At 43.1% G+C, this 21072-nt stretch overlaps 1 protein-coding gene across 2 annotated transcripts in view; it reads right to left on the minus strand.

The window, feature by feature from the left end:
- Positions 1-766: 766 nt before the first annotated feature.
- The window catches only part of PLGRKT (plasminogen receptor with a C-terminal lysine), a 71505-nt gene continuing 51199 nt past the window's right edge, over positions 767-21072 (minus strand). For both annotated transcript variants that reach the window (XM_048504812.1, XM_048504811.1), the window contains exons 2-5: positions 14395-14481; positions 4409-4539; positions 3525-3634; positions 767-3419 (exon numbers count right to left, since the gene is read on the minus strand). In XM_048504812.1, coding sequence (XP_048360769.1) covers positions 3298-3419; positions 3525-3634; positions 4409-4539; positions 14395-14475 — 444 coding nt within the window. In that variant the 5' untranslated portion in view covers positions 14476-14481 and the 3' untranslated portion in view covers positions 767-3297. The remainder of the gene's footprint in view (positions 3420-3524; positions 3635-4408; positions 4540-14394; positions 14482-21072) is intronic.

Here is a 21072-nt window from a genome sequence, read left to right on the forward strand (position 1 = left end):
CTTTTGTAAGTAAAAGCAATTATATATCTCTTCTCTTTTTCACATATCCAAGACATAGGATAAGATATGATTTCAAAATTAAATTACATTGTGAATAACTATGCCAGAGCCCATTACTTCTTGGTGTCCTACAGTCCAAATCCAGCATCCGCTAGTGGCTAGGGCAAGAAAGATAATAGACACACCCTTCAAAGATCCACACACCAGTCACCAGACCAATGACAACTGGTCCTTTAACAGCAGCCACCTGATAATCTGTCTGGTGGCTTGACCCTTGGGGCAAATGCAGCAGCAGAGAGAATGCTGTCACACCAATAGTGTTTGCTCACAGGCTTGGGTCATGCCTGCATAGAGCTTCTGGGTATTCACAGGCCATTGGGAATTCCCCCACCAAGACCAGGGTGTTTTAAAAAGTCTGATAAAGGAAGATGAGGAGGATGTGCCATTTCTGGCTTCTAGCTCAAAAAGGAGTAGAGCTAGGGGAGAGGAGGTAGAATATGCTACCTCAGTACACACTCCTATCTGCCCAAAGCTGTAGAAAAGCCCTTCATCCAAGTTGGCGCCTGGTGTATGATAGCCATGGTCTGAAAAATTAAATCATATTAACCGTATGTTGTACATGTTCCATACATGTTACCCGAAGCAGGCAGTCTCTACTTAAACTGGGGGAATAAACTGGAGACAGAGAACAAGAGCAGGTAACTGGGATTGATACCTGCGTGTACTGGGATCATCTGCGTGAGAACTTTTAAATGAAAGGCAGTTGAATGGTTAACAAGTGAGTTTTATTAATAATAAAAGAATGAAAACAAGGAATATATTTTAAACAATACACACACTAAGTATACAAGTATACAAGCATACACACACTAAGTATACAAGACCTGGCTAAGAGAAGAATGGCGTTGGATAGGGTTTCAGGGATGGGCAATAGTTACCAGTTTTGAAGAGATGACCTGGGGAAGCAATGCTGGAAAGGAGAATGACTTGTGTTTTCAGGAGCAAAAGAGCCCCCACACAAATGGGGTCGAGCACATGGATCCAGAACACACGCACACAATGAGTGACCAAAGGACCAATATTTATACCCAGAAATGGGTCTTGAGGCAGTATGAGGTAGGCTGGCTGGAAAGCCTGAGACAAAGAATTGATAGCTTTTTCAGGGGTCCAACAAAAATATAGGAGAGGCTAGATGTGTAATCAGGACCCAAAAGAATGCCTGGGATAGTCTCTTGAATACTGATTGATTGCTGCGATGAGAGCAGATAACAATGATCTGTTCAGAGCACTAATTAAATCACCTTAGGGTGACACAATGGGGATTAGCTAGCCCCACTGTCCAGCCAGGAACACCTCAGGGCCAAGGAAAAAGTTCAGTGGCTAACCGGCATCCTGCCCAGTCTTGCATTATGTATTGCTGCAACCATTGCCCTACTACACTAAATACATTTTCCTTTTCACTCACATATTGCTTGATACAACCCATAACGTTCTAATCTTGCTTTTCAACCCCTGCCCACCGTTTAATGTGAAAACTTTTCTCCAATTTGAACTTTAATCCTTTCTAAACATATAGGCTTTTTATGCACACAGGATTTTTCCAAGGAAAGATCAGAAAGAAGGAGCGAAGTATTGAACTGATCTGATCTTCCTGGGGTATCTGCTAGCACTGGCATGATACATTGAGAGCAAATGCTTTTGTAATAACAGCAATGCAATAATACATACTCTGTAGCCTTGTCTTTCCCCATTTGGCACGGGCATACCTGTTAAACAGAGATGATGTTTGTGTCTGTGCCCTAACGTTACACCCCAAAAATCAACCCTGATTGCTTGTATCTGTGCTTGAATGTTCCATTTCGAGTTCTATATGAAATTGACCAATTGAAGTTGGTCCAATTGCCCTGCTTATGTGTGTCTGCCTCGGTGTTGCTTCACTAATTAAATAAGACAAAGATTTTTTAAAAATCTTTTCAAAAATGGAGGAGGAGGGGGAGGAGGAAATGAGTGAAGGAGAGGTTGGGCAACTACATGGGGGCATGGACAAGAACCATGTGTTTGGTGGGGTGGAGAAGTAAAGACTGTTCCAACATGATCACATGTTTAAGGGAAGCTGTTTTGGAAACATAAAAAACATAGCACTAAAAGTGCTTTGGAAAACCACAGAGGAAAAATGAATGAAACATTTTCAGAACCAAACAGAGAAAAAAGTGTGGAAGTAAAAAGGAAAAAAGTACCATTTGGCATATATGATAAACAGCATGTGCAGAAAGGGCCCTTTTCCGTTAGCGTCTCTAATCCATGCTAAAGGTGAGTATGCAAAAAAGCAGTCTTGTGCATATAGCCTCCTGCTTGAATGCGGGAATCTTCTGGGGTAGTAATTCCACACTGACATTCAATGAGAAACAACAGCCCCTATCTGTGATCCACTTCCCAAAGCCTCATGCACAGAAACACAAAAAAGCTGCAGTTCTTTCCAAACCTCATTACAAACTTCTACATGTGAGTGGACGGAAGGAAGCACACTGCCCCACCTTGTTCACAGAGGAGGTATCTAAATGTATGCGCCCTCTCTGTGACTGAATATGTGGCTTTCCAGAAGTGCTTATTCCTGCTCTCCACTTGTTGAGTCAACACAGGGAGGTCATTAGTAGAAGGTTTGAATGACAGGAGCCTGCACAACTCTAAAGTGGATTAGAGGCATCTATTACTGGGGTGTGTTTAGTTTACCCAAGTCTTGTCTGCAGGGGAGCTCCAGGATCTTCTCTCTTTTTAGTAGTTTGCATCCTCCCTCCAGGTTCCCCACAGTCCTCAAAGGAGTTGGCAAATACCGTTTGAGAATCACTGTAATTCATTAACTGAAAACAAGGCATTTATGACATTTACAAGGTCAGGAAGATGTTCTGCAGCACCCATAAAAATAAAAAGGCAAGTACAGAGGAAAGGCCAATTGCTTTGTTTCCACAAAGTACGTTGTATTCTGACCAAATACAAACACTCAAAAACACATTTTCACTGAGATCCAAGTGGGTTTCTATGTGCATAATAGCTCCTCTGATCCAAACAGCCACCACTACATGCAAGCCCCAATCAAAAAGAGAACTCTTGACCTAAGGGGGGAGGGGGAGCAGCCAGTCAATCATTCCCCGCTCAACCTTTTTCACCAATGGCCTGATTAATGGGAAGCTTCTAGCTCTTTTGAAGGGGTTTTATGCATGATTATTTCATCATATTAAAGTCAGCAACATGATTACAAATATGTGTCCTTGTTCTCTGTAGCACTGCTGTATGAACAAATTATCTTTCAATAAAAAACTTGTTCTGTGCTCTTCTGGCTTTTTCAAGGCCTTCAAAAGTGAGGGGTCCTTTTGGCATTTCTAGCAGAGCGCAGTCTGTGTCGAGTATGTTCTCTGCTTCACCTTGAAAAAAAGAATAGCACATGTATGTAAAAATCGACCAAATTCCTGTATATCAGAGATGACAAATTGATATTATGTATGTATTGTTTAAGGTTTGTAGGTTACCTTTCATTCTTCGTAGAAGTGAGCCATAACCCATATCATACTGGTAGGCAAGGATAAAGCTTAAAGGAACCATTGGAAGAAAAAGTCCAGGCTTCTTATTTTTAATAGCCCTATTTAAAAAAATTACAAATAAATATCAACCCAAATGTCAGGCAGAAATAAAATCAATGCAGGTAAGATACCATGTTTAAAATTACTTGTAATAAATATGCAATAGTTACAAGGATATGTTGTTGCAACTAAGATCTTCTCTAGTTTATTTGTGATTCAGTTCATAAACACAATTTTATATTGACCCTACAAGCTATTTAAATTTTTTTTATCAGTAGGCGTTTGTCTTCTGTTTGTAGCAGTATCATATTCACTATCAGATACTGTGAACAGCTGCAAGTTCCATTTCCTTGTTAGTTGTTAATTGAGATTATAACAAACTTCATTATAAAAATGGTGCTGTTTCCAGAAGATCAGTTTAAACACCCAATAAATGTGAACATAGTAATTTATTACATGAGATTATTTTATTCTCCATGCAAAAAATTCTTAATAGATGGTAGCAGGAATGGGTGGCAATTTCTGTCTAATAAGTACATTTTTAACCATGTGAAATGTGGAAAGAGATTCTAGTACTGTGGTTACTACTAGTACCAAGTGACACAGCTACTTCAATGCTTATTTTGTAAACTTTTAAATAGTCTGAGATAACAAAATCCAACATTTTACACTGGAGTACCTCCAATCCATACCACTCAAACACTGGAACAAACAAATCATACACCAATGAGTTGTTAGCTAAAATATGGCTTCTTTGAAAATAGAAGTTGGAACATATAAAAAGTATAGTTAAAACACAGCATTTTAGTTATCTAGAATAAAAATTTACAAACCCAGTTGTAAGACCCACAGCTGCAAGTCCAAAAAATGCCCCAAAATACTTGAGAAATTCTCTTGACCAAGCAATTTGCATAGCCAATTGCCTCTCTCGCATCTGATTTTGCATCAGCAGTTGTCTTTCCAGCTGAATGTAAAGAGAGAGAAAACAAATTTATGTGTAGGGTCAAATAGCTTTCCTGCAAAAAAAGCTCTTATCAAGACAGTTCAGATGTTGCAAACTCTTTCAACAACCTGGTGTATCCTGCAGCAACACAATTGTAACTTACTGCCACTCTCAGATCTCAGTTATGCAAAATGAATTACAATCAGAATGAGGACATGAACAAATCTAGAAAACAGAAATCTCAGTAGATATAATGGATGTTGTGACCAGGGCTCCCTGTCATCTCAGCCACAGTGCTCCTGTCACCTTAGTGACTTTCCTCAGGTTTCAGTTATCCTCAGCTGGGTAGCATCCCAATGAGACACTGCTAGTAGTTGAGTGTCCTTACAAGCAGGCTTTACCAACTAGCCTTTTCCTTTCTGACTCTCTGGCTCCCTGAAGCTTTTATAGCTTCTTTTCTCCCTTACAGCCCCACTCCTGAGCCTGCCCCTTTGGCTCCTGGGAGAAAAGGTCTGTTCCTGCTGTTGAGCTGGCTTCCTGCCAGGTGGGACTCTGAGACAAGCTCTGCCTTAGCTGGCCCTGGCCTGCTGCCTAGCTCTCCCGTCTCCTTGGGCTGCTGAGGCTTGTCAAGGCCTGCAAATAGGTGGCTTGGGGTCAGGTTGCTTGGGGAAGTTTGGAGGCCTGGGCCCCAGGCAATGAATAGAAACAATAATTTCAGCTTGTTCACTTTCATAGATTTTTTTCCCCCCTGACAATATAGCAGCACCATCAGAAAGACTTAGGTTAGATACTAGTGCCTAGTGCACATCTTGTTCCAATATACTGAGTAAAATACCGAATCATTACATGACATCTAATTACAGAACTTAATGATTTGTCATATTCTGATACACTGCCTCATCTTTACTTTTCTCTAATTGAGAATGCTGATACCCATATAGTTTTATTTTCTCTACCTTAGTGCTGTACAAAACTATATTTACTGGCATAGTTGTATAGCATAGTTATCTAGATCCTAACTAGGAGAAAATAACTTTTGAATTATTTGGGGGGGAGAAGTCATCTGACTTTCAGATACTGTTCTTTGGTACAAGCTTGTTAACAAGACCTGGCAAATAAGTCTACAGCCATAACAATTTGTTTTGCCTGAAACTGAGCAAAAAATAGTTTTAGTTAATATGCAAGTCTTTCTCTGTGCTTTTCGTATACAGACTTATTGATTGTAGCATTATACTTTATATTACTCAATGATCAATAAACAACTTGCTAAAATTTAATAAGCAACACATTTTTCTTCCAGCACTGAAGTTACCAAATATGTGACTTTGCTTTGGCCCAATATTTTCAAATTAGTTTTAAATTCCATAAACCATTTTAAATGTAAAACACTACATGGCTGTTGCTTTTAAAGTTGGAAGTGATATTGGAAAATACTATATCAAAAGATACAAGCTTGGGAAGCATTTCATAAATCATCAATTTTACATCATGGGCAATTGTTGATTCTCCCTTGCTATATGGTACATTATTTTAACATGATCCCTTAAGGTAAGTGTCTTCCTTTGGTTTCATTTTTCACTTGTGTTATTGGTTGTTGGCTATGGCTTCTTATGGCCTAGAAGGGTCTAGACCAGGCTTGCTTATATGCTAATAAAGTTCTGTTTTGTTTTGATATTGGGTGATGTGGCATTATTAGACCTTTTATTCATGGTCCATTGGAGGGAATAATTTTGCAATGTAAGTGATAGCTGGCATAATCAGAAGGCTTATATGGTCCAAACCTTTCAGACAAATAGCAAGTTGAGCAATGGTTCTTCAGCTGCCTATGATACTGCAGCTTTTAGATTGGATTCTGCCATGATGTCTGGTCAACTGATTTTGCTGGGTTTTAAACCATTTCATCTGTAGTATACAAAAGCCAAAATTAACATCCAAATGCATGTCTTTATAATCAAAACCGAAATTAAAGTCTCCCACTGTTACAGTTAATACCAACTAAATAGCTAACAACAGTTGGTAATATTCCAAAACATTAGGATCTGGCCAGTATTCTACCACAGAAAGTGAAATCAGCAGATATTAAACTTAAGTTTATGTTACATCACAGCAGAATCACACACACATCTTGCCAAAGAGAATTGTGCACAGACGTTTATCTTTTCAAATTATTTATGCCAATCACATTTCTGACTTACTGACTTATGAAGAGGGCTTCAATTTGACGAAGCAGCAGTGACTTTTGCTTGCTTGTTATACTGGGACTGTGCCTACCTGGCATGAAGGCAATTGTTTGATTTGTGTCCCCTGGCATACCAGCAGGTCACACCAGAGATTGGAAGGAGACCAGAGGCAAATTACACACACATCTCACAACCATAGACACTAATAATGTCCACGCACTACTAATAATCAGAGAAATAGCCCACCCCATCCTCCCCCTTCCCACTGCCCAAGGGACAGTGCTTTTATTTCAAAAAATGACTTTTATTTTAAAGAAATTAAAAGGGTTTGTGTATACGAAAGGGAGTCTGCTTACCAACATCACAAGTAATCTTTTATAAATGGACTGGGGGTAGTGATTACAAAGCTTTCACTCAAAAACATATACTGATTTCTTTAAGTTTTTCTCTTGAATGAAATCAACTAGAATAGAGACCAGCTAATTTCCCTACCCAATGGGCCAGTATGACACACAAAACTGGTTACAATAAGTAAAACCAAGCAAGACTGCTTCTCCTCAAAGTCTTCATTTTTTTCTGTTACATCTGCAATTATTGTGTTCCTGCACCGGCAGGGAAATGCTGGATCCATTTCCCAACAATAACAATAATATGCAATAGCCAAGTATTATATAGTAATGGAAGAAACATAACATAGTGGATTGGTGTGAGGTGAAGACCATTCTAGAAAAAGACCATTTTATAAAAATAAGTCAACTATAATCAGAGCTGCACATCTAATACCTCAATTCGATATACATGTAATGGGAAATAAGTCTTATAAAATCCAATGGGATTTACTCCTGGGTAAGTATTGAGTCCCTGATGAAAGCATGACAAACAAATTTAAGAAAGCTTAACTATGAGGTAATGATTATGAATTGGTAACACTTAGCAATTGGATATCAAACCAGAATAAAATACCATGGTTATCTGTGTCAGTTGTTGCTGGATGGATGTCTGAATCGACAAACCATAGTTACCACTGTTGCTCAGCCCTGGGCTAATGCCCCTAGAGACTGGAGTTCTGAGTAGGCAGAAAAGAAGAAATTCTTAGCCATGGTTTGCTTGCTGGTTTGGCAGCTCAAACTATGACTGGGGATGCTAAAATGTTAACTCAAGCTATGATTTGGCATGATGGCTGACTAAAACTGGTTTAGAATATGGAAACAGATTCTCAAACTACATTTATCTGTTTCATATTAGCCCTCTGCTAAAAGCTTAAGCACAGCAAGAAAATATACCAATGTGATCAAATAATGAGACATCATCTTAGTGCCTGAGTTTCTTTTCCTTATATATATAGAGAAATTCTGACATACACCCTGAATGTAAAGGGAAACTTTAGTGCCCAACTGCATTAATGATTGTTGATATTTAGAAGACACATTTAATATTGAGTAGATCAAAATGGAATGATGTTAAATTCTGAGCAAGGGTCATAATTGTTCTTTTTATTATTACTGGGGTTTTAATCCCCATAATTAATTTGTTATTACTTCCAATTATTGCTGCTATCTGCTAAAAAAAACCACCCAGAAGCTAAAGCTGTGTAGCAGTAACTACTGAATATCAAAGTTTCTGTGATTATAACATTTAATTGAAAACAACCCCTTTGCTTGACAAAGGAAAAGTGGATCTTTTCAGCACTATTAAGGCCAGGTTTCCTTTATTTTGATATCAGATTTAAATTTATCCTGCAGAATTGTGCTTGATTATCTTGGAAAAATAAAGGCTTTGTTAATTGTAGCATGGTATCAAATTATAACAAATGGTTATGAGAACAAAAACCAAAATAAAGATTACAATAAAGACTAGTGTTAAATGTATACTGATCAGGCAGTTATGAGATATTCTTAACAGAAAATGGATATTACACTTTTTAAAGAGGAAGCCATTTTATATTTCATACTATACACACATCCCTGTCGACACAAGCATCATTCCCTACCCTTAAAGTTATTGTAATGTCACTGTCTAATACAAGAGGAAGCTTTTGACATCAAATGAAGCTAACAGTTATATGTGAAACCACTGTAATTACTACTACAGGGATCAGATAGTCAGGAAAACAGGAAGCTGCCAATATCTTTTCCATCCTACTTGTGCCAGTATTTATCATATTCAACAATAATCCTAGTAAAAGATGTGAGTGAGGGGGGAAAAATCAAGTCCCTTGAAACAATTATTTTTTAAGCTGCACCATTAAAATATTTGTTATAAGACCCCACATTGTCTTTCTCTGAATGCAGACTAGTATCTGAATATCCCAATGCTGATTGAAGAGACAGCCAAGAGAATATTAACACATATTTGTTGACAGATTTCTCCTTAAAAGTTCTTAGTTGTAGTAGTCTGCATCCTACTGCTCAGCTAAGCAAAATCTGAAGCCTATTCATTTTTCTCCCAAAGTGTATCAGAAAAGTGTTGACCAAAAAAAGCACTGTGCTTATCATGAAGGTACCTTATACTTTGACGAAAAGAGAGCATCTTAGAATGGACAGTTGCTATCAGTCAGTCAAGGATTCCAAACTTCCAATCTCCAATGGTGGGGGTCACCTACTCAACTTAGCTATATCCCAATGTGACAGACTGCAGAGAACAGGGAAGTCACCTGATTGGCTGAGGCAACCCTGCATTCTGATTTGGTAAAAGTTTTGATGTCACTGGCTCATTCCGCACATGCAGAATAATGCACTTTCAAACTGCTTTCAGTGCTCTTTAAAGCTGTGCGGAATAGCAAAATCCACTTGCAAACAGTTGTGAAAGTGATTTGAAAACGCATTATTTTGCGTGTGCGGAAGGGGCCACTGAGAGGGTGGAGGTTATCTCTCTGTGTAAAACTCTCTGAGAGGCTTTTTAGATTTTAGAGTTCCTGAAGTGAACAGTTATCTGCCTTTGCTGTGCTTAGCATGTAACCTCTCTAAGGAAAGTAGTTCAGTCAGTTAAGTAAATCTGTCTGATTCTACTGTGTGACAGCCCTGTCTGCTGTAGTTGAAAGTAGATATACACAGATTGGGAGATCTGGTGGTTAAGTTACTGAAGAGCTCAGGCTGAAGAACTATATATATATATAACCAAGGGGGAATAGATCTTCCAGGAAGGGGAAGAAGAATTCGAAAGACCAGTTAGTCTGCTGTATGGAGTTTTGCTTTGAATTTCTTCTAAAGAGAATTTTTATGTTTATTTTGAGGGTTTTCTATCTGAGGGTTGAGTGCAGGAACTGAAATTAAGGTACCAAGCCTGATAAGATCCTGAATGTGTGTAAAGTAATCCATTAGCCACAGTAACATTTTATATAAGGAACTGTACCATCTAAATAACTGTAGTATCTGAAGAACATCTAAGTTTATTGAAACTGACCAAACTTATTTGACCCTGTGCCAGAAAACAAATACTGCTTCTCTGCCAAAGATCTCTGTTGTAAATATATATTTCTGCTGTCTTATTCCTTTCTCTAAGTTATCCATCTCCCATTTCCATCTTTTTCTCTATTAAATAAATCCTTTATTCTGTTTAAGTTTTTCATCTACTTCAGTATTATTATTTGTGCCTTATATAAAGGAGTTTGCCAAGGAAGGCTTCCTTCACCTTCTGGGAGTATAACAGGGCTGAGGGAAAGTGCTTCTTGTCACCAAACACTACTCCTGAAGCATTTCAGTCCCTGACAGGAAAAAGGCAGGAAAAATCAGACAAGGCTGGTCAGTGAGCAGTTTCCCTGTCTTGGTGATTTGAGGAAGGTCTGGAGGTCCATCACACCCAAACTGTACAATAAATGTTCTAAAATTCAGAGAAAAATTGTATATTCCAGCATGGCCCCATCTGTGGATATCTAAACCTATTAACTGGGACCCCAGAAAAAGAAAAGGCTCCTCAGGAATGCAGAAAAATCCCAAAAATGTTAAAAATATGTTAAGTGGATTTAACTCCCCTCCCAAAGTAAAGTGCTACCTGCACATCACTGAGAACACATATACCTCCTCTTCCTCTAGGCATTGTTGCAGTGGCAGCAGGGAGGAGTGGGGGGTTGCAAGGAGATATGGTGGCCAAGGTGACAGTGGTGGAGAGAAGCTGTACCAGGTCCATTGGTGGAGGCCAGGAGGCACCATGAGCCAGTCAATGGTGTCTGCAATGGGGGGGGGGGGTCAGGAGCCACAGTGGTTCTGGGGACAGCAGTGACAATGAAGAGAGAAGAAACAGCTGTGGTAGATCTGGCTATGGAGACCAGGAGCTTCTGATAGGCCTGTAAGCAATGGGGATGGTTGTGATCTTGAGCTACAATAGCCCTGATAGCAGCAAAAGTGGGAAGCTAAAAGGGGAATAGGGATCGCCAGAAAGTATAATGGCTCCCAACTTGTACTATAACTCTGATCAGAAGAGATAATGAACATGAAGACAAGAAGATAACTAACAGAGTCACCATAAATTGTTGTCACGTCCCTAAAAAAGGGTGCAGTAAAATGCCACCCTTTCCACAGAGTAAATCCAGTGTTCCTTTCCCAATCTGAAGGGGAAGGCATCTAAGAACTTTCAGCTTATACTGTAAGGCAGCAACCTAATTGAAATCACGGTACCTTAATTCCATATAAGTATTAGGATGGAGGTGTGAAGTGGAGTTTTCTAGCACTAATGCCAGATGTAGGATCATATTTTTCCTGTTTCAGCTATATCATGGTGCTTTCTGGAAATGAAATGCCACCGAAAACCAATTGTACTCTTTGAACTGACTTTGCCAAGAAATTTTTTTTAATGTATAATTTTTTTCTCAGAATTGAAGTTTCTGTTCTAATATTCCTCTTCCACATACCAAATAGTTGTTGAATAAAGGGCAGAATCTTACCTAAATAGGAGGAGGAATTCATTATTAAAACTAGTTATGGTGATTACTCATTATTTCAGATCACTGAATTACAGACAAAGCTATTTTAAGACAGAAGCCACACTTCAGTGGCAAGGTGCTCGTTGTGCATATAAAAGATCCTAGATTCAATCCCTGGCATTTCCAGTTAAAAAATAGAATTTCAGATAGTAGAGCACTGAAACACCTCTGATTGGCAACTGCTGCCCGTCAAAGTTGACAATACCGGAATGGATGGATCAGTGGCCCAATTCAGATCATCACCTTCATATGTTTATGATTTGAAGTTGCAACAGTCACTGATCAGTCAGAATTGTAAACAGGGACAGAGGAATTAGCAATTGTTTATTCTAAGGACTATAGACTTATTTTTGAGTGGGACTATATAATACTTCTGTTGTTAGTGTAATTTGCTTCCATTAAATGCTTCTGCCCTCTGCCCTTCGGCTTATGCCCTGGGAAGGGCAACCCCCCCCCCCCATAACAAAACGGCATATGCCTGGGGACATGGGATACTTCATGTCCCCATTAGTGGTAGGCCACTGCTTCTAAACAACCTTGTCAGATCATGCTGAGAGATAATGTTTAAGGTCATTTAGAGCTTCATAACTAAGCTAGGATTTGACACTTCCCAGGACTGTTAAGAGGTTTACAAATCCTCTGAGTTTCCCGCAAGAAAGGTGGGAGACATGCATAATAAGTTATTTTATCTTGGCCTTCAGTGGCTTTTTGCGTAGAATCCCCAGTATCTTTTTGATCACGGGAGGGTTAGTTAATTTTGAATGGACACAATGGCAGCCTGCCCGGTCATTGCTTCCTTTGGTGTTGCAGCCTCTTGGTTTAAAAAATCTGAAAAAATGAGTATGTGCTTCAGACGTGTTGCTCTGCAGTAGAAAAGCTACATTTTAGTCCAGTTGCACCTTACAGACAAACAAGATTTTCATTGTCTTAGAGTTGGGAGCAGCAGTGGCGTAATGGTTAAGAGCAGGTGCATTCTAATCTGGAGGAACTGGGTTTGATTCCCCACTCTGCCGCTTGAGCTGTGAAAGCTTATCTGGGGAATTCAGATTAGCCTGTGCACTCCCACACACGCCAGCTGGGTGACCTTGGGCTAGTCACAGCTTTTCGGAGGGAGGGTGAGGCGCAGCGGCGCAAGCCAACCCAGGAGCTGGCCTGCCACAGCAGCAACCGTCTGAGCAGCCCATCTGAGCCCCACCCTCCCCCGCCAGCTCCCGTAAGTGGGGTGCAAGGGGGGGTGCGGGGAGGTGGGCACGGGGAGGTGGTCATGCCCCAGGTGCCATTTAGGCCTGGTACACCACTATTTAGAAATGAGAAGGCTGATGAGAGCAGGAAACAACTAAACTTTTTGAGCCAAACTGAAATTTTAAAGTGTCAAGCCTTCCTGTCTTCATGTGAGCCATCCCCACATAACAAGCAATTCAGACTTGGAAACATATATCTTTCTCCATCCTCATGGTTGAAAAAAAATGCACATCCTGGCTGCAAAATGGCAAAGATCCTACTCATGTCTGTGATGTGTGTTACCTAGGGGAGATATACTTAAAGTTAACCTACAGATTCCTCCTGATAAACAACAATACAGAGAAAACAAAAAGTAAGTATGAGATTTGTTTAAACAGTTGTTGGTAATTAACGGTAAGCTGCTATGCAGCATTTTGTAAAATTCAGAATAACCAATTAGCTGCTCTAAGGTGTAAATTGTATTAATTGTTATATACTTTCACTTAAAAGATTTCCAGCAGCAAACAGAGGAAGACTTTTTTTTTTAGTTTCACTGCAATAGGTTTCTGGAGTTTCCTTCCTCCCTCTCCCTGACATATATGACTCCTACTCAATAAGTCTGATCTATAATGGTAGTAAGTGAAATAGCAATATCTGCTTAGAAATAACCTCACTTATACAGTGTCTCATGGCTTAGAGTGATCTGTGCAAAGAAACTACGAGGCCATGCATCAGTTCAATCATATTTTATTTTCTCCTTCAAACAAAGGAATGGTTCAGTGACTTTTTAATACTAAAAGCATAGGACTGTAGCTGCTATAGCACAAAACATGGTTTGGTCTCGGAATCCATACAATAGATCCATATTAGGGCTACTTCCATCGTAATGTTTTACTCTACCTTGGCCTTGATGCAGGGCTGTTTTGGGGGATCCATTTGAAATTCTCTATTCATCCCACATTTGCATTTTCTTCTCCTTTGCTGTGATCTTTCTCAAATGTGGTTTGATACAATAGTTTTGGAAAAAGTGCGGCGAAGTGCCTTTGGATATCATGTAGGCGGGGAGGTTTGCGTTTTTCAGACCCTGCCTACCCTGGTGCCATTTGATTTACCTCAGTCCTGCTCTGGCCATTTCACGCTTTTAAGAAAAAAACGCTACTAACTATTATGTGAAAGGTTTTTGATGCTATAACAATCTATTGCAACACTGCATTAGTTCACAGTTTTCTTGTTTTTTAAAAAAAACTAAGCCTCTAGATCTTTTTGTTGCAAAGGCAGAAGGAAAAAAATGCCAGCTGGACATTTCTCATTATAACTCTGCAACCAAATAGATATATATACAGAAATACTTCTGCATAAAGTAGGAATTTTAATCTACCTTATTGTATCCAGTAACAGATACTTACCTTGAGGCTTAGGGTGGGACAGAAACCTGACAAAGAATAACATTTTTATCACCAATATACTTTTTCAAGTATATTCAAGTAATTTCTCAAATTCAATCAGTGTTTCCAAAATGAAAAATAAGCACATTGCTAGATTCTCTATAGAACCAACCTGGAGTCTAGAGTTCATGAGCATGAATTCCTGCTGATTCTTCATATTTTCATTTATTGACTTTGAAAAGATGAATCCCATTTTAACCTAAACAAATAGAATAAATTGTAAAATTCACATTATCAGCTAGAATAGTTTTCATTCTGAAAATTCAGGTTACTTTTAAAAGCACAGAATTACTTCCAAGACTCAACATGTAATACTCAAAAGTTATCATTTAAAATCAAAGATATTTTCTAAAGCCTTCTCTTAAGCCAAGAAAACCACCTTTATGATTTGGAGAACTGATATCTGTAAGGAACCTCGAAGGACTCGAAACAAGTAACTTAGAATAGTTCTTTATTTCATAAACTTCAATGATCACACTACACGGAATGCAGATTCTGACCTTCCCGGGAATAGGCGGCCTCTTTTACGGGTAATGGAGCTCCTCCCATGCCTCCCCAACCCAATTCCCACGATGCAAGAAAGCAAGCTTCACACACATAAATGATAAGCGCAAAAGCAAGGTTAACTTCGCAGCCACTCTGGGCACACAGCCCAGATCCTGGAATGTGCCAAGGCCAGAATGCCTGAACAGAAACACACATCAATCCCCTACCTTACATTCCGCTTCTCCTAAGAAAGCTCCCTCCCCACCCGGCTTGTGTGGGAAAGACTTATGGAAAGCGGAGATCAACGGGGGGGGGCGTCAATATTCTCTACATAAACCCACTGATTATGGCCCGAGGGATACCCCACCCAAGAAACTAAGTATTGCAAGCGTTTGCGAAGATAGCGAGAGTCCAGAATGGCATCGATTTCATAATGCTTGTGGCCATCAATAATCACGGGCGGGAACCTCTGTTGGGTCGTACAGGCATCGGAATCTGGAGCCCGCTTTGAGTAAGCTTAGAATGAAACACAGGATGAATATTACTTAACTAATTTGGCAACTCTAAACGAAAGCAGTCACATCATTGATCACCTGGGTGATCCGAAACGGACCTATGAATTTCTTGCCTAGCTTGGAGTACTTGTGCACGTCTCTAAGGTTTCTGGTGGACAAATAAACCCATGTCCCAATTTGTAGGGGAAAGTCAGTTCTATCGCTTGTCCGCTTGAGTTTTTTGCGCTTCCTGCGCTTGTGCAAGCGAGGAAGACACGGTCTTCCAGCCTTCAGCCAAAGACTGGATCCAGTCGCCAAAGTCCAGGGGCTGCAACGCCTGGTAGGGGAGTTGAGGCAGGGGTGGAAAAGAATAACCAGACACCACTTCAAAAGGGGTTTTGTTGGTGCTACTATGAACCGCATTATTGTAGGCGTACTCAGCAAAGGGTAGAAGCTCAACCCAGTTGTCTTGATGGTAGTTGGTGTAGCAACGTAGGTACTGTTCCAGTGTTCTGTTGGTCCGTTTGGTCTGGCCTTCACTTTGCACGTGGTACGGGGCAGCGACAGCTGACGCGGTTCCCAGAATCTCCAGGAACGCTTTCCAAAACTTAGATATGAATTGGGGGCCGCGGTCAGAGATCACTCTCTCCGGCACCGAGTGCAAACGGTAGACATGTTGAATAAACAATCTGGCTAATTTTGGCACCGAGGGAATGGTGGGACATGGAACAAAGTGTGCCTGTTTCGAAAAGAGATCCACCACCACCCACAAGACCGTATTCCCATGGCTCTCGAGGAGATCCGTAATGAAATCCATGGATATCACTTGCCACGGTTTGGCAGCTGGAGGAATGGGATGTAACAATCCGTGCGGGCTTGCCGGGATGGATTTAGCCTCAGCACATGTCGGACAACCCTTAATGTATGCTTCAATGTCTTTGCGCATGGTGCACCACCAGAATTGCCGCCTTAGTAAGTGGAGCGTTTTTAAAAATCCGAAATGTCCCGCTTGTCTAGCGTCGTGGCCCGCCAACAGAACCTGCTTACGTAGGGTCGGCGGGACGTACCAACAGTCACCCCTCCTCCACACTCCCCTTTCAATTGCAAGAGGGTCGGATTCCTCCTTCAGGACGTCCTGCCACCCCGCCTCCTCCGAGTGGCGTAGAAACGGCGAGACAACGTCCGGGATGTTCGTAGGGGGAGGCGCCGGGGGTGCAGCCGTTTGGGATCGGGTTACCGCCAATCCCAATTGTGAGGGTGAGAGGATGGTACGAGGTATCGCATGTAAGGAGGTGTCCGCCCCCTTAGGCAGACGGGACAAGGCATCAGCCAACTTGTTGCTATTGCCTGGAAAGAAATGGACTGTGAATGTGAACCTGGAGAAGAAGTCAGCCCATCTCAACTGTTTAGCCAACATTTTGAATGGTGTAGACAGAGCCGCCAGATTTTTGTGATCAGACCAGACCTGGAAGGGACGAGCAGCTCCTGGAAGGGACGATCCAGCCAGTGCCGCCAAGTACTAAGAGCCTCCTTGATGGCAGCCGTCTCTTTGTCTCCAACAGTCCAATTAAGTTCAGGACCAGATAGTCTTTTTGATAAATAAGCACACGGAACAAGTTTATTGTTTTATTTTTTTTCTGCAAGAGAGTCGCCTCCTAAGGCCTTTGTCCGGGGCATCGCATACGTAATGCACGGCGAAGGGCAAGGAGGGATCCGGGTGTTTCAAAACCGGTTCTGTAGTAAAAGCGGTTTTAAGAGCTTGGAAAGAATCCTGACAGTCTGGGGACCAGGAAAGGGAAGCCCCGGGTTTTGACGCCTGGGGACCTTTCCCCTTGGTGCGAAGCAAATCTGTGAGAGGCAGGGCAATTTTGGCAAACTGGGGAATAAAGTCCCGGTAGAAATTGGCAAAACCTAAAAATGACTGAAGTTCCTTGCGAGTTGTGGAAACGGGCCAATTTACAACAGCAGCCACTTTGGCCGGATCCATTTCTAAGCCCTCCGGAGAGATCCGATAACCTAAATAATCCATGGAGGTCTGCTGGAAGGCACGTTTAGACAGTTTCACCTAATAGGGAGTTATCGAGTAGACGTTGTAATACAGCTCTGACCAGACGCACATGCTTTTCCTCCGATTGGGAGTATATAAGGACATCGTCTAAATACACCACCACCCCTTAAACAGAAAATCCTGCAGGACATCATTGATAGTTTACATGAAAACCCCTGGGGTTCTGGATAATCCGAAGGGCATTACACGGTATTCATATTGACCAAAATTTGTATTAAAGGCTGTGAAAGGTTCAAATCCTTCAGCGATCCGCGACTCGGTAGTAGGCTTCTCGCGAAATCCAGCTTTGTAGAAAATACTCTTCCCCAATGCATCGAGGAGATCCTTGATTAGGGGCAAGGGGTATTTATTTGAAATAGAGACGGGCGCTTAAAACCTCGATAATCGGTGCAGAGTCAGAGTCCCATCTTTCTTTTTACAAACAGAACAGGGGCTGCATGGGTGCTCTTTGGTGGCCAGACGAATGAAACCGTGAGCCAGGTTTTTATCTAGGAAAGCACGAAGCTCCTTCTCCTCGGTTGGGCTCATCTGGTATATTCTACCTTTAGGAAGTTGTGTCCCTGGGACCAAGAGGATTTTACAGTCTGTGTCCCGATGGGGGGGTAGTTGGTCGCACTCTTGTTCTTCAAAGACCTTGGCCAAATCCCAGTAGATTTTGGGGATTTCGATCAACCCCGGACTTGGGGTGACATCGAGAGCCATCAGTTGGGGTTCATCGGGAAGTTCAGTAGAATCTTCCGGTGGCTCCCCCTCATGCATGTGATCCCCACAAGGAGGATCCATGAACCGAACGATGCGTTGCCCCCAGAAAATGGTGGGTTCATGGGAGAGTAGCCAGGGCATCCCTAATATGATGGGGTGTTTGACGACTGGAGCCAGGATAAAGCTACATCTCTCCCAGTGCTCTGCGCAACGTAGGAGCACCGGTTGGGTTCGAAAACGGGCCGGGCCGTCAGTGCCTAATGGACTGCCATCCATTTGAGTGAAGGGAATGGGTTTGGCCAATGCTATACGTTCAAGCCTTAATTGCTCCGCTACTTGAGGCCTCATAAGGCAGTGGGAGCAACCTGAATCCACTAGTGCGCGTGCCAATATGCGCGTATGCTTGGATGTGTTGGCCAAAGAGGTCATAATAGTTATGGGGGCACCCCCGTCACTCACCGCATCTGGAGCTGGGTTCTCTTCCGCAGGGGCTGACGAGAGGCTCACCCCTTCAGGCTCGGTGTCATCGATCTCTCCTGGTTCGTCATCAAAGACGGCTTGCGTAGCCCCTTGGGGTGCTTTAGGCCCTGGCTTGCGTGGGGTCCGTGCTGTCGACTTGCGATGAGCGGGAATGGGGGTTTTCTGCTTCTTAGGGCAGTTGGCCGCCATGCGGCCCGGTCCTCCGCAATATAGACATAATCCGAGGCGTCGGCGACGATCCGAGGTGGACTCGGTGACTGATGGCCCCCCACCTGTTTTCTTCGGCGGCATAGCGGCGGCAGGTTTAGCGGTAGGTTTGGTAGCTGCAGGTTTTCCCGTTTTGGAATGGGTAAGTCGGGCCGCGATGATGTTGCCCACTTCAATCCATTCTGCGATGGTGCGTGGCTCACGCACCGTAACTGCCCAGGTGCAGATGTCAGGGTCTACCGCATCGTGGAAATATTCACATTTCATGCATTCAGGCCAGTCCGGTAGTTTGCTTGCTGCCAGCCGAAACTCTCGAGCAAATTCAGCAAAGGATTTGGTACCCTGCTTGATGGTTTTAATAGTCTTAATAGCCTTGTTCACCTCTTCCGGATCTTGAAACCGCAGTCTGAGTCCCTGGAGTAAGGCAGCCACGGTTTGAAGTTCAGCCCCCCCCCATTTCGTGTAATTCCACAAACCATTCTGCAGCATCCCCATCTAGCACGGATCCGATGTCTCGAACTTTTTCCGCTTCCGAGCAATAAAGATAATCAAACTCAAGCATGTGTGCATCCAACTGTAGGATGAAGTATGGTAATTTGGAAGCGGTTCCATCAAAGCGCGCCGGGATGTGGGGTCGAGGGTAACCCCGACCGGCCACCGGGGCTACTGGTGGCACCGGGGCAGGGGCCGGGACCCGTCCAGGCGGTGGTTGTGCAACTGGGATTGGTGGCGGCAGGGGCTGTACTGGGGAAACTGCCCTACGCTGCAGCAGGGGGGGCCTCTCGCCGAGGAGCCATGTGAACTGGGGCGGCGGGCGAGCGCGATCGGGCCGCGCCGTCTCTCTGGATCAACACTTCTCTTGCAGCCAGTTCCCTCTCATGTCGTGGTGAGAGTTTCTCGGTCCTGCTGCAGCCTGTTGCGCTAGCCCCTCTTTGCATTTCGCGGACTCGACCTCTCCTTGGGTTTCTAGTGCTTTTAAACACTCACGCTGACGTTGGAGTTCAAGCCTGGATTGTTCCAGTACTCGATCATGGACTGTAAGGTCTTGGAGATATTGTTGTTTAAGAACGTCTTTCTCCCGTGCCAGTTCCAACTCAAGGTCCTGGCGTTGCTGTTCACGTTCCAGTTCAAGGGCCAACCGCTCCCTTTCGAGGGCTTCACGCTCTTGTTCCCGTTCCAGTTCGAGGGCTTCGCGCTCCCTTTCGAGGGCTTCACGCTCTTGTTCCCAATCACGTTGGGCCATCTCGAGGGCTTCAAGCTGCTCAGCCCAAGGAACCGGTCCGGACAGGGCGATTCAAGTCCACAGCCGGCATGGCAGTCGCCTCGAAGTTCTCAGAGGTCCGAGGATCCCGGCTGGGCATCCTCTGCAAAAGTAAGTCTGACCCCGGACCCTTTTTGTAAATCCAGAACACCCTCCATGGAGTCTCGGGGTGCTGATGGGCACGAGCCCTTCGGGCGCGCTCCTGTGCTCTGCCAGTCGTGTTCGGGAGGAGGCTCCTCGAGGTATTGATCCAGAAATTTCTCCAGAGATTCCTGGGTGTCCCCATGGATGGTCGATACTCCAATTTCCTCCATCACCGTTCGCATCACTGGTTTGTAATCCATATGTTGACGGGTGGTGACATGCCGCTCTTGGGGGGCACAATCCATCGACATCCCGCCACCAGAATCGTAGAATTCCTGACGCACTTCAAGACGTTCGGCCGAGACCGTACGCCGAGCCATCAGGGGGACTTCTTCCACTTGCTCGTGCAGTTGGAGGAAGGCTAAGCTCCGGCTGAGCCGAGGCTTGGAGAGGGTCACCAGGGAGATTGATTCCGCTGGCTCCTCCACAGGGACTGTTGTGTGGAGGGAAGAGAGGGAGCCCTCTTTGGGGGCTACCACAGTCTCTTCATATTCCGAGTTCAACGGACCCTTAAAAGTCAAACTCCGCATGTTGGAAGACATCGGAGATCCACAGAACGGATGAGGATGGTGCTTGGCCACAATCAATCCGAAAATAAAGTTGTGAGAATCTGCATAATGTAAGGAACCTTGAAGGACTCGAAACAAGTAACTTAGAATAGTTCTTTATTTCATAAACTTCAATGATCACACTACACGGAATGCAGATTCTGACCTTCCCGGGAATAGGCGGCCTCTTTTACGGGTAATGGAGCTCCTCCCATGCCTCCCCAACCCAATTCCCATGATGCAAGAAAGCAAGCTTCACACACATAATTGATAAGCGCAAAAGCAAGGTTAACTTCGCAGCCACTCTGGGCACACAGCCCAGATCCTGGAATGTGCCAAGGCCAGAATGCCTGAACAGAAACACACATCAATCCCCTACCTTACAATTAGAACAAGTTTC

The sequence above is a fragment of the Sphaerodactylus townsendi genome, linkage group LG07 (assembly GCF_021028975.2).
Source record: "Sphaerodactylus townsendi isolate TG3544 linkage group LG07, MPM_Stown_v2.3, whole genome shotgun sequence".
Taxonomy (NCBI): domain Eukaryota; kingdom Metazoa; phylum Chordata; class Lepidosauria; order Squamata; family Sphaerodactylidae; genus Sphaerodactylus; species Sphaerodactylus townsendi.